This window comes from Nannospalax galili, unplaced genomic scaffold (genome assembly GCF_000622305.1).
Source record: "Nannospalax galili isolate Female #2095 unplaced genomic scaffold, S.galili_v1.0 scaffold763, whole genome shotgun sequence".
Taxonomy (NCBI): Eukaryota; Metazoa; Chordata; class Mammalia; order Rodentia; family Spalacidae; genus Nannospalax; species Nannospalax galili.
Window position 1 is genome coordinate 537,322 of NW_008349451.1, and position 13,168 is coordinate 550,489.

General features: G+C 38.2%; 1 protein-coding gene across 20 annotated transcripts in view; it reads left to right on the forward strand.

The window, feature by feature from the left end:
- Window positions 1-13,168, forward strand: part of Sec31a (SEC31 homolog A, COPII coat complex component) — an 89,527-nt gene that overhangs the window by 14,923 nt on the left and 61,436 nt on the right. For all 20 annotated transcript variants that reach the window (XM_008846858.3, XM_017801609.2, XM_008846861.3 and 17 more), the window contains exons 4-8: window positions 1,425-1,623; window positions 4,190-4,285; window positions 5,787-5,927; window positions 7,684-7,826; window positions 10,607-10,706. In XM_008846858.3, coding sequence (XP_008845080.1) covers window positions 1,425-1,623; window positions 4,190-4,285; window positions 5,787-5,927; window positions 7,684-7,826; window positions 10,607-10,706 — 679 coding nt within the window. The remainder of the gene's footprint in view (window positions 1-1,424; window positions 1,624-4,189; window positions 4,286-5,786; window positions 5,928-7,683; window positions 7,827-10,606; window positions 10,707-13,168) is intronic.

Here is a 13,168-nt window from a genome sequence, read left to right on the forward strand (position 1 = left end):
TATATATATAAATAAAGGTATATATTGAACCCAGAACTTGATGCTTGCTATGCAAGCATTCTGCCAACTGAGGTATATCCTTAGCCCTGATGCCTGCTTTTGTCTGTAGAAACTTCAGAGAATACTGCTACTGACATGAAATATTTGTTGAAAAACCTCTAGATGCATTCTTATGGAAGTGAAGTCTTTGTACATTCCATTGACTGTTTTGTTGGCATTATATGTAGGATAAGAATAAGATACTGTAGTTCCTAGTATCCTGTTTTAGGACAATTGAGTTGCTTTTTCCTGCCCCCTTTGTCTTGTATTTGTAAAGTGTGGGTATGAATAGCGAAAGGAGTGCCTAGATTCATCCCTGTGCTGCTACTAGGGGTTATCAGTGAAGAGCAGGTTATTTTTATTTTCTTCTTTGTACTTATCTATATTTCATAATGAGTTTTGTTGACGTGATTTCTAGTGTGCTATTTGAATCAGCCTTTCAAGTACTTACACTCTATTGGTTTAAAAATTTTGTTTTTTAACATTTACTTATTTTGTGGGAGTCAGAGGGGGCCCACATCTGCTACAAGGGACAACTTGGCGGAAGTTGGTTCTCTTCTTGTACCATGTGGGTCCTCATATTGAGCTCAGGTCGTCAGACTTGGCAGCAAGTGCCTTTACTTACTGAGCCATCTCACTGGCCCACTTATCCTGCATTTTAATACAAAGGACACATATTTGAGTAATGAAGCAAACTGTATGTCTGTTTTTACAGATTTTGAGATGATACCTTAGCTAGGAGAATGTAGCTGGAATCATAGAGTTCCACTTTGCAGAGCTTTTACGCTTTCAGGAGAAACCAAGATGCTTTTTTGACTAGCAGTTTTTCTTACAACCATCTGTCTCATCATATGCCTCCATGCTACTTTTGTATTGTATCTCCATGTGAGACCATGATTGTTTATTCTCTCCCAGAAATAGCCATAATTTTGACATCATCTTAGAAAGTTCAGATGACTCCCTTAATGCTTTTACCATTCCATAGGCTCCTCATTAGTGGACAAGTCTGTAGTCAAGAAGAATGTATTATTTCCTAAGAATAGTACTTGATTAGCTCTTTTAAAGGTGAACAAATGCATCAGGGACACTAAGGAATTTGTCCAGGGTTGCACATTTTAAATGATAAAATTATTTTTAAGCTCATATCTTTTGACATACAAGTAAACTTTCTATACTACATTACCCTACAGAGTCTTTAGAGATTATGAAATCAAATAGACATATATAAGTAATAATTTAAAATGCTATTTTGCTAGGTATACAGTTGCAGGAGTCAAAGAGAAACAGTGATTTGTAGTATATAGTAAAATACAATTAAAAGTACAATTTTAATTCTTCTGACACTTGTCCTCAAGAACAAGTTATTTTATTTATTTTCTCCTAAGGTACCACAAGTTGATCTGGGGCCCTCATAAGATGGATTCCAAAGGAGATGTTTCTGGAGTTCTTATTGCAGGTGGAGAAAATGGAAACATTATTCTTTATGATCCTTCTAAAATTATAGCCGGAGACAAGGAAGTTGTAATTGCCCAGAAGGACAAGCATACTGGGCCAGTGAGGGCCTTGGATGTAAACATTTTCCAGGTTTGACTTTGACATTCATTCATGATTCTTAAAATATGTTCATTTGGAGTAAGCTTATGAATCCACTAGGCTTCAGTATTAGAAATGAAAGTTAAAGACACATTCCTGTACCAGAACATGAGTAAGCATATTGTTTTGAGCATGGTAAAATGTTTTATTGTTTTAAGCATGGTGAGTTCAAGGACAGGCTATGATACTTGAGACACTGTCTCAAAAAAAGAACAAAGGGGCTGAGGAGATAGCTCAGTTGGTAAGTGCCTGCCTTGTAGGCATGAGACCTGAGCTCAAGCCCAAAACTCCTGTAAAAATGCTGGGTGTGGTGGCAGGCACCTTAAATCCCAGTAATGTGGAGTTAGAGACACAAGAATCCCTGAGGCTTGCTGGCCAGTTAATCTAGCCTATTGGGTGATTTCCAAGTCAATGAGATGCCCTGACTCAAAGAGATGGGCAGTGTTTTTGAAGATGACATCTGTACTTGTCCTCCGGCATCCATACACACACGTACATAGCTACACGTGCACTTGTACACACACATGTGTGCACTCACAAAAACATGTATAAACAAAATTCCTCCAAGCAGAGTTGAAATTAGGGTACTCTAGCTAATAGGTTTATATCTAGAAGTCTCAAGATGTCATGCCATATCCCTGTACATCCGTAGATATTAGGAGCCCTAGAGTTTGGAAACTTTTAAAGTTTGTTCTATAGTCAGACCTTGTCTCCCCCTGCCCCCCCCCAAATAAAAAAGGCTAGCCTGGTCTCTGTAGATACTAGATAGCAATACCCTATCTCAAAAACAAACAAGTTTGTTAAATCAGCAAATAGTTTCTGTGGCTAAAATGTATGATCATAAAAAGTAGCAGAAGAAGTTCAGTGTATGAAGTATATTATATTTTTGTACTTGATATCAGAATTTTAGGACCTTTATTTAAGACCTTATTTTTAAGGTTTTATTTTATGAGTGTTTTTCCAGCATGCATATAAATGTACTACATATGTACCAGCAGAATAGAGGGGAGGACAGGTGTTAGCCACCCTATGGGTGCTGGAAATGGAGCCCAGGTCCTCTAGAAGAGCAGTAAGTACTCTTAACTGCTTGAGCCATCTCTCCAGCCCCCTGCTTTAGGATCTTTTTGACCCAGTAGGTTTGTAGCAGAAATAACCTAGAAATATTACTCCCTGGAACAAGATTGAGTAAACATGAACTAGAAATATGGGACCACAGAAGCCAAGGTTTACTAGTTCCGTCATGTTCCAGCTCTGGATGCCGGCTCTGAAGTATCCTGAGAAAGAAGTAATAATTTAAGAATTTAGAGATTTCTGAAAACAGTAATTGATGATACTCCTCCCCACCTCTTCTTTTTTATCTTTTATATTTTATGTGTATGAGAGTATTGCCTGCATGTGTATAAGTACACCCGTGTCGTGCCTTGCTCGCAGAAGTCAAGAGGGCATTGGATTCCCTAGAGCTAGAGTTACAGGCAGTTGTTAGCCGTCATGTGGGTCCTGGGAGTCAAGCCTGGGTCTTCTGCAAGAGCAGCCAGTGCTCTTAATCTCTGCGTCATCTCTCTAGGCCCAGAAACTTTTAAAAATTTATGCGAATGAATGGGGTTTTTTTGGACTTCTTGAGACAGTGTCTCCCTGTAGCCCCAAGCGTATGAATGTTTTGGCTGCATGTATGTAGTGTGCAGTCCCCACAGAGGCCAGAAGAGGATGTTGGATCACCTGGAACTGGAGTTACAGATGATTGTGAGCTGTGATAATTGTTCTGGGAACCAAACCAGGTCCTTTATAAGAGCAGCTCTTAACTGCTGTCCCATCTGTCCAGCCGCCATTGGTGACCTTTTTTTGTCTCCCATAGATTTCCTTCCAAAAATTTGAAACCAAAAGCAATAAATCCCTACATGATTGATGCTTAACAATTTAAGCACATAACTGTTCTTTTTTGTAATGTCTTATTAAAATTAGTTTCATTGTCAGTATGCATAAATTACTATAGCTTTATATGTTTCTTTAAAAACGTTAGCTTTGGAAGGCAATGCACTCATACACATAAAATAAAAATAATTAAAAAAATTTAAAAAACATTAGCTTTGGTGAAGAATTGAATTGCACATAATTATGTAGGAAGTAAAGAATTGAATTGCACATAATTATGTAGGAAGTAATGCCTACATTTTTTTTTTTGGTCTTTTTGAGACAGGGTTTCCCTGTAGCCCCAACTGGCCTGGAACTCACTATGTAGACCAGGCTGGCCTTGAACTCACAGAGATCCGCCTGCCTCTTCCTCCTGAGTGCTGGGATTAAAGGCACTTGTTAGCCAGGTACAACACGGGTGTACTTATACACATGCAGGCAATACTCTCATACACATAAAATAAAAATAATAAAATATAAAAGATAAAAAAGAAGAGGTGGAGAGGAGTATCAACAATTACCACCACGCCTGGCCATCTTTTGATTTTTAATCAGTAGAAAAATTGTATGTGTTAAAATCAGCCTTTTAGTTCATAGCTGAGCTATTCTGAGTTTTCAGTTATTTGCTATTTATTGTTTCTTATTGTAGAACAATCTGGTGGCATCTGGTGCTAATGAATCTGAAATCTACATTTGGGATCTAAACAATTTTGCAACTCCAATGACACCAGGAGCCAAAACACAGGTATTATGTTAATTTTTGATCAATGTAATCAAAGGAATCCAAAGTAGTTTGTGTTAATTTATGTTGATTTTATAGTTTTCTCTCCTGCAATTCAGTGCTTAAATGCCATTGGTTTTCCTGTGGCATAGTAGAATATTAATAAATATGTCTCTCATGGGAGGCTGAGGCAGGAGAATTACTGTGAGTTTGAGGCCAGCTGGGAATATAGAATGAGATCCTATCTAAAATAAAGTTTCTTCAAAGTATCAGTGATTTCTTCAGCAGTTAAGATTTATTCTGCACCTACCACCTGCCAGTATTTGTTGTTTTAGGCATAGAGTAGTGTACAAAATAGATATGTTCTGACCAGGCATTAATCCTTGCACCCAGGAGGCAGAGGCTGGTGGATCTTTGTGAGTTTCAAGCCAGCATGGTCTACGTAGCGAATTCTAGGCCAGTCGGTGCTACACAGTGAGACCCTGTGTCTCAAAGAAAAAAAAAGGTTCAGTAATTTCCTTAGAGTAATATTTTTGTTCTTTGTTTCATGCGTATTTGCTATTTTAAAGAATTTGTATTTTCTGTGTATTTCAAGTAAGTTGAGTAAGAGCATCTTGTCCTGCTCTTTTGAGTTTATTTGTTGTATAGGTCCTCATTTTTAGTGGCCGTTGTAACTGGCCCTACCATTGTGAAATCCTGAAAGGTAGCAAAATGATAGCATGTTGTCTACTGTACATAAAAGCTTTTTCCTGGTAGTCCAGGCTGTCATTTTCATCCTGCCTAATTGTAGGTCAGATTCACCAACATCCATTTTGTAGTTTGTGATCTACCTTGCAACAACTCCAAATAAAGAAAAGCCTTAGTTTATAGCAGGAAGTCAATGAATGCTTGTTGAATGAGATAGTATTAAGCAATATAAAATATTTGAAGTGGTGTATATCTGTGCTTTAAACTGTATTGTACATGTTGAGTATATATGAATAGTAAGGAAGTTTGTGGAATGGAGAGAGCTAATTTTTTTTTCTTATTTTTTTTCCTTTTCCTTTTTTTCCCCCCTTTGGTATTTTGATAGATCTAATTTTTAAGTTAATCCATTTAATTAATTTATTTTTTGGTCCTTTTGAGACAGAGTCTCCCTGTAGCCCCAGCTGGCCTGGAACTTACTGTGTAGACTAGGCTGACCTTGAACTCACAGAGATCTACCTGCCTCTGCCTCCTGCTGGAATTAAAGATATGTGCCACCATGCTCAGCCCCCATAATCCATTTTTTTTTAAATGAAAGATCAGCCATGCATGATGGCACACATGCTTAATCCCAGCACTCTGAAGGTAGAGGCACAAGGATCTCTGTGAGTTTGAGACCAGCTTGGTCTACAAAGTAAGTTCTAGGCCAGCCATGACTATATAGTGAGACCATGTCTTTTTTTTTTTTTTTTTAAAAAAGATAAATGAAGGATCAGAATTTATAATTAAATTTGATGATAGTAGAGAAATGTTTTTTTTTTAACAGTTTATTCCTTATTAGCCACCAGAAGATATCAGCTGCATTGCGTGGAATAGACAAGTTCAGCATATTTTAGCATCTGCCAGTCCCAGTGGCCGGGCCACTGTGTGGGATCTTAGAAAAAACGAACCAATCATCAAAGTCAGTGATCATAGTAACAGGGTAAGCATATAATGACTTGTGATAAATATATCATATTTCTTCTGTAAGTATCCTGTTGTCAAGAAATCAGATTTTTATAAAATCAAATTTGTATCTTCTTATGCATTATTTATACTAGAATGAATGCCCCGTCCCCCTTAGAGGAAATAGTAAAATTCCCAATAATCATGTTGGATATTTTTTTTTTATTAAAATGACTACATTTTATTTATTTTGTGTATCTGTGTGGGGCATGTGTGCCATGGTTTGCATGTGTAGGTCAGAGGATAACTTGTGAGAGTCTTTGTCTCTTTACTTCATTTGAATTTCTGTGGTCATGCCTTTATCTACTGAGCTGCCTTGACAGCCCATATTGCGTATTATTAATGCTAGAGAAATTGATTAACCTAAGGGCTTATTCTGTGATATACTCCTATTTTGCTTGGTTAACTATATTAAAAAAATTGAAACTTTTTCATTATTCTTTTGATTTTCCTGGGATTTTTAATATTCTGTGCTAGAAATTTTGTGATTGTACACTTCTTTTTTCCAAACTCCTGAATTTCTCTTCAAAGTATTGCTAAAATGAGCTGTTATCTTTCTTCCACTAGTCAGTAAATGCTGTTATATAATAGATTAAGTTTTTAATGTTATAAGTTTAAAAAGTTGTTAGGTATTATAAAACAATTTAGTTTTTAATTATATTGGTTAGAGAGTTTTATTGATATTTTCATTTTACTATCTGTTTACGTGTAGGCCTGTGTGGTGAGTGGAGTCAGAGGATTACTTGTGGGAGTTGATATTCTCCATCCTGTGGGTCTGGAGCTCAAACCCAGGTTGACAGGCTTGGAAGCAGGTGCCTTTACCCACTCAGCCATCTTTTAAGCCTGATTTTTTTTTTTTTTTTAACTTAATTTTTTTTTTCTTAATTACATTTTGTGTGTGTGTGCCTGTGTGAGGGCATGCATGCACCATGGTGCACTTGTGTGGAAGACAGAAGATAACTTTTCGAGAGTTAGTTCTGTCCTTCTACCATGTGGGTCCTGAACATTAAACTCAGGTCTTTAGGCTTGGCAGCAAGTACCTTTATCTGCTGAGCCATCTTGCCTACCCTGGTTAGAGGTTTTCTAAAATGAGTTTGCCTAAATATGTGTATCATTTAAAAACACAAACCACTTAGAAGAGTGTTCCTTCAGAGTATTGTAAGTGGATCAGAAAATCTAAAACAGATTTCAATGGAATAAAGCATACAAAAACCATTTTAGTAGTCCTGTAGAATGTTTATTAGACTCTGAACTTCTGAGTAATTCTCAATAATGTCAATTGTCTCATGAAAATTTAGATGGTAGTTGTTGCTTAAGACAGGTTTCTTTTATATTTTTTTCTGAGGAAAAAATCTGAAGTTTTTAAAAATTAAAATTTATATATATTTTCAGGTTTTAGAAAGTATATTTTAAATTTGTGGAAAACTTTTTCTCTAGTTAGAGTATTGAAAGTAAAACTCATTTGAGGCATAGAATTATTTAGACTCAGATTTGTTTTATGTGAATCAAATAGCCAGATGATTAGAAAATATTCAAACACTGTAGTTTTAAGACTACTGCTTAAGATTGTTCAATAAAATGTAATAGTTTTTAAGTTTTGGAATTTTGAAAAAGACTAAGCCTGAGCTTCTGCTTTTTATTGTTTGCTATAGTAAAGACATACTTCTCAAGTTTCATTTCAGTTTTTAATAAAGTAATATGATTGCTAAAATGTGAGCCTTACCTGTCTACAGATGCATTGCTCTGGACTGGCATGGCATCCTGATGTGGCCACTCAGATGGTCCTTGCCTCTGAGGATGATAGATTACCAGTGATCCAGATGTGGGATCTTCGATTTGCCTCCTCTCCTCTGCGTGTTCTGGAAAACCATGCCAGGTATCATTCCACTGTTCCACGAAGCTTATTTATTCATATTGTTGTTCTAAAACATATGTACTTCTTATTTTTAAATAATAGGCATCTGAGTTTTCCCCACCAAAATGGTAGACAGATTACATATACTGCTAACACAAATCCTTTATTAAAGGTTTGTCTACCAATTATTTCAAATAATTAAGTCTGGCATGGAGGCCTGCATCCATAATCCCAGCTCTTGTCAGGCAGAGACAAGGAGGATCAGGAGCTCAAGGCCATCCTTAGCTACATAGTAGGTATAAGACTGGCTTGGGCTGCATGATGCCCTGTCTCAATAAATGAAAACCAGGGGCTAGAGAAAAGGACTTAGCTCTTGCAGAGGACTAGGGTTGATTCCCAACACCCACATGGCAGCTAACAACCATATGTAACTCCAGTTCCAGGGGATCCAGTGCCCTCTTCTGGCATCTGTAGGCATTACATGACATGATTGCACTTATATACACGCAGACAAAACACTCATGCACATAAAACTTTAAAAAATATTTAAAAAAAAAAAAAAAAAAACCAGGCCCAGTGTGGTGGCACATACCTTTAATCCCAGCCCTTGGGAGGCAGAGGCAGGGGCAGGGGCAGGCAAATCTCTGTGAGTTCAAGGCCAGCCTGGTTTACATAGCAAGTTCTAGGCCAGTTAAGGCTACAAGGAGATTCTATCTCAATAAGACAAAAAAAAAAAGAAAGAAAGATAAAAAAGAAAACTGTAATGCTTTTAAGAAAATAGAGCAATATAATTTCTGTGCTTTTTTGCTTTTTTTTTTTTTTTCATTGTGCTAGGGATCAAACCCAGGGCCTTGTACATGCTGGGCAAGTGTTCTACCGTTGAGCTACATCTTCAGATCCCTATTTGTGTACTTTTTTAAAAAAAAGAAATACTCAAATATAAGTCTGGTTTCTCTTAGGATCTCAAGTAATACAGGCATGAATATAGAAAAGATGAATATAATCTCTAGATTATAGAGTACAGGAAATTTTTATTTGTGTGTGTATGTGCTAATCTGAAGTTTCAGAACTTTTACTGTAATAATTTCATGTGTGTGTGTGTGTGTACACATGTATGTGTGCGTGTATGTAGACGTCAAAAGTTGATAGTGGGTGCCTTCCTCAGCTGCTCAACCTTATTGGTGAGACAAGTTCTCTCACTGAACCTATATAGCTGGCTGTCAGTTCCACAGATCTGCCTTTTTCTACCTCCCTAGCACTAGCACTGGCATTACAGATGCATACTGCTGTGCCTGGCTTTTTTTCCTGGTTTGTGCGTGTGGGTGCATGCATGTCACAGTGTGTGCATGGAGGTCAGAGGACAACCTGTTCTCTCCATCTACCATATGGGACCCAGGATCAAACTTAAATCATCGGTCTTGGTGTCAGGTGCCTTTACCACTGAGCCATCTCACTGGCCCTGTACCTGGCACTTGTATGTGGATGCTGTAGATTTGAACCCAGGTCCTCATACTTATGTAGTGAGCAGTTTACTGACCGAACCATCTCTCCAGCCCAAGTATTACATTTGTTATACTGAGGATAAAGCCATTCAAAATTACTCTAGCACAATGAACTATAAGACTATGTTTCTGGAATTTAGAGTTTAGATATTTTTTTAAAATATTTTTAATTATTTTTCTTTTAGTTACACTCAATAAAAAAGAATACTTCTCTGATAATAGAAGCAAGACAATAGGACTGCAGATGTAGCTTAGTGGCAGAGCAATTGCCTCCCATGCATGAGGCCCAAGATTTAGTCCCAATTCAAAAACAACACACAGATACATGCACATGCATGCGCAAACCATTCTCTTGAGTTTTCAGAAGCTAGAAAATGTAAACCAAAGGAAAAGGTTACTCTTCCTGCTCTCTACAAGTAAAGTGTTTTTATGCATATCTTATTTGTATGTAAATATATATAATGCGTACATAATAAATACAAATAGAATAATTTATATGTAATTAGATAATCTTTTTTCTTAACTATGAAACACCCTTTTTCCTTGGTGCTTTAGATCAGACTCAGGGTTTTGTGCATACTGACAAGTACTGATCCACTGAGCTACACTTCCTCCCTCTTCAACATATTTTTTTAAATATTATTTTATTTTTTATTTTTATGTGTGTGAATGTTTTGCCTGCATATGTGTAAGTGCACCCATGTTGAGCAGTGTTCGCAGAGGTGAGAAGAGGCTGTCAGAGCCCCTGGAACTGGAGTTACGGATGGTTGATAGCTGCCTTGTGGGTGCTGGGAATTGAACCTGGATCCTATGCAAGAGCAGTCAGTGCTCTTAATGGCTGAGCCATCTCTCCAGCCCCCTTGTCAACATAATTTTTATCTGTGCGTTTGCTCATCACAAAACAGTCTGTAATTTATTCTGTAGTCCATGTTGTTGGGCATTTGTTTTCATTTCATACTGTTATGCACTGTGTTCTATATTAAACATTCCGTGTCTTTGTAATCATTTAAGTATGTATATTATAAATTGCCTTCTACAAAGATTATAATAAATTATACTCTATTAGCAGCATGTGAGTCTCCAAAGCTACACAGAAATAATTTGAAGCTTGGTTTCTTCAAAATTGAATTTTCCTTTCTCTTTGTGTTTTTTTCCCTCATTTGTGTATTTTTCTTTTTAAGTTAACCTTTAAGGTTCGTATACAAAGAACTGGGTTTCATTATGGTATTGCCATACCTCTGTGTCATTATATTTTGTTCTCATTCATTCCCCTCTTTCTCCATTTTTTTTTTTTTATAGGGGGATTTTGGCAATTGCTTGGAGCATGGCAGACCCTGAATTGTTACTGAGTTGTGGAAAAGATGCTAAGATTCTCTGCTCTAACCCTAACACAGGAGAGGTAGGAGGAGGAAATGTTTCTCAACTTTTTAGCTTTCATAGTATTTTAATTCTACCTAATTAAGAAAATTTCTATGTGGATTTTTAGTACATAATTAAGGACATGAGAAGGTAGATGAAGGACTGTATGAGTTGTTAGTCCATCAAAGCTCTGTCAGCATCTAACTTCAACTTTAAAAGTTATTGAAATAGTACATTTGAAACTAGTAGGCTCTGTCCATTTCCAATAAAATGGTTTTTTTTTGTTTTTTGTGTTTTTTTTGGTCTTTTTGAGACAGGGTCTCCCTATAGCCCCACCTGACCTGGAACTCGCTAAGTAGACCAGGCTAGCTTTGAACTCACAGATCTGCCTGCCTCTGCCTCCCAAGTACTGGGATAAAAGGCATGAGTCATCAAGCCTGGCTCATACAGAACATCTTGATCAACTTTATACTCCCTTCCCCATTGACACCCACCCATAACTTCCCCTTCCCCACACTGGAATTCATACATTCTGTCATTTGTGTTAAGGTCTATCATGTCAAGTCCCCAGATGTCCCTCAGTGCACATTCATGCACTGGGTTCTAGTTAGCCTATCTAGAGTTCTTCACTTGAAGATCAGCTCTTCCTTACCCAGCAGTAATCAGCTTCGAATAATTCTTTGACTAAGACTGGGGCCTGCTGTGCATTTCCACAGTTCTATGCTGGGTTTTTGTCTGCTTGAGTTCGCATGGGTCTTGTGCATGCTGACACCATTGCTGTAGGTTCATATGACCAGGGTCCCAGGAGCCTGTATGACTATTTCTGTGTGATCATACACCCCCTCCCTGGCTCTTATAATCTTTCTGCCCCCTCTTCCTCAATGGTCTGTATTAGTCAGGGTTTTCCAAAGAAACAGAACCAGTAGAATGAATATATATGCATAGAGATTTATCAGGTTAGCTCACAGGATAGAGTCTGAGTAGTCCAACAATGGCTGCACCACACTAGAGAGGCTGAGAATCTGTAGTCGCTCAGTCCATAAGGCTGGATGTCTCAGTAGTCCCAATCTGGCGCTGAAGGTCTGATGAATTCCAAAAGATCAGCTAGTCTTCAGTCTACAGCAGCAAGATGAACTCACCAGCGAGAGAGAAGGCAAGCAGCAAGAAGCCAGGCGTTCTCTGCCATGGCCTTTTATATGGGCTGCCATCAGAAGGTAGCATCCACATTTTCCAGCTTCAAATGATCCAGTCAAGAAGATGTCTCTCATTTCAGTTAATCCCAGATCCAGTCAAGTTGACACTCAGGATTAGCCATCACAAGTCCACCCCTTGTCAGCTTGACACCCAATAGCATCTCTCTGTCATACAATGCTGAGGTCATAATTTCACCTAACATGATATAACTATCCCATCATATGATGACCAATGCATTATATATCTTAGAGTAGGTGATAAAGTCTTCGAGGAATGCTTAGTCCTTTAGTGTCTCATAACCCAATATAATCATATAGGTTCACAACACTTAACCACTTAACACATCTCAATTACACAGTCAAAAAAGAATAACTCAAGTATCTGCTTAACATATGTGTATACATGCACAAGCCTCTTCTTAGCCAAATAGGACAAGAATATTCATGTCAATTACAATACATGTTTCTGCAACTGGTCACATGGCCTAAGTTGGTATTTGTAACTACCTTCCTCTACTACCCAATCTGTATTTCCTCCACCATCAGCAAGCACCTCTGCAGGTCTTGGCTCTTTCCTTGGAGGAGTGACCCATACTTTCATCCCTGAAGGGTCTGGGCCATTTGTCATAATGTCTGGATTGGGTTGTTACAGTTTCCCATTGACCTTAATCACAGGACATGGTAACACCAAAAGCCACCCTAAGGAATCTCCTGCCTTCCAGATATAATCTTCATTACCTCCATTGTGGAGAACCAGTCCAATTTCCCCCTGGTAGTCTGGGTCAGTCACCCCTCCTAATACTGTTACTCCTTTCTTAGCCTGTTGACTTAAGGGCATCAGAAGCTCAGAGTGTCCAGGGGGAAGTCTTAGCTTCCAGTTCAATGGAATGTTTGTTCTTTCCTGGAAGAAGCACTCCTTCCTCTGGAACCAAAATATCCAAGCCAGTAGAGTGCAAAGTCGAGGGTACAGGAAGCAAAAATTTTCGTGGTGGGTCACCAGGGGTGATAGTGAGTGGAATCATTCCCACTTCCACCCCTTGATTCCTGTACCCATGAATCCTGGCTATAGGAGAAACTGTACCATATATTGGACGCTGATTCAAAGTATATACTGCCTTCTGGAGGACCCTGCCCCAGCTCTCCAGGCTATTGCTAGCTAATTGGCACTGTAACTATGTCTTTAAGAGACCATTCCATTGTTCTATCAAGCCAGCTGCTTCAGGATGGTGGGGAACATGGTAAGACCAATGGATTCCATGACCATGGGCCCACTGTCACACTTCTTTGGCTGCGAAGTGAGTTCCCTCAT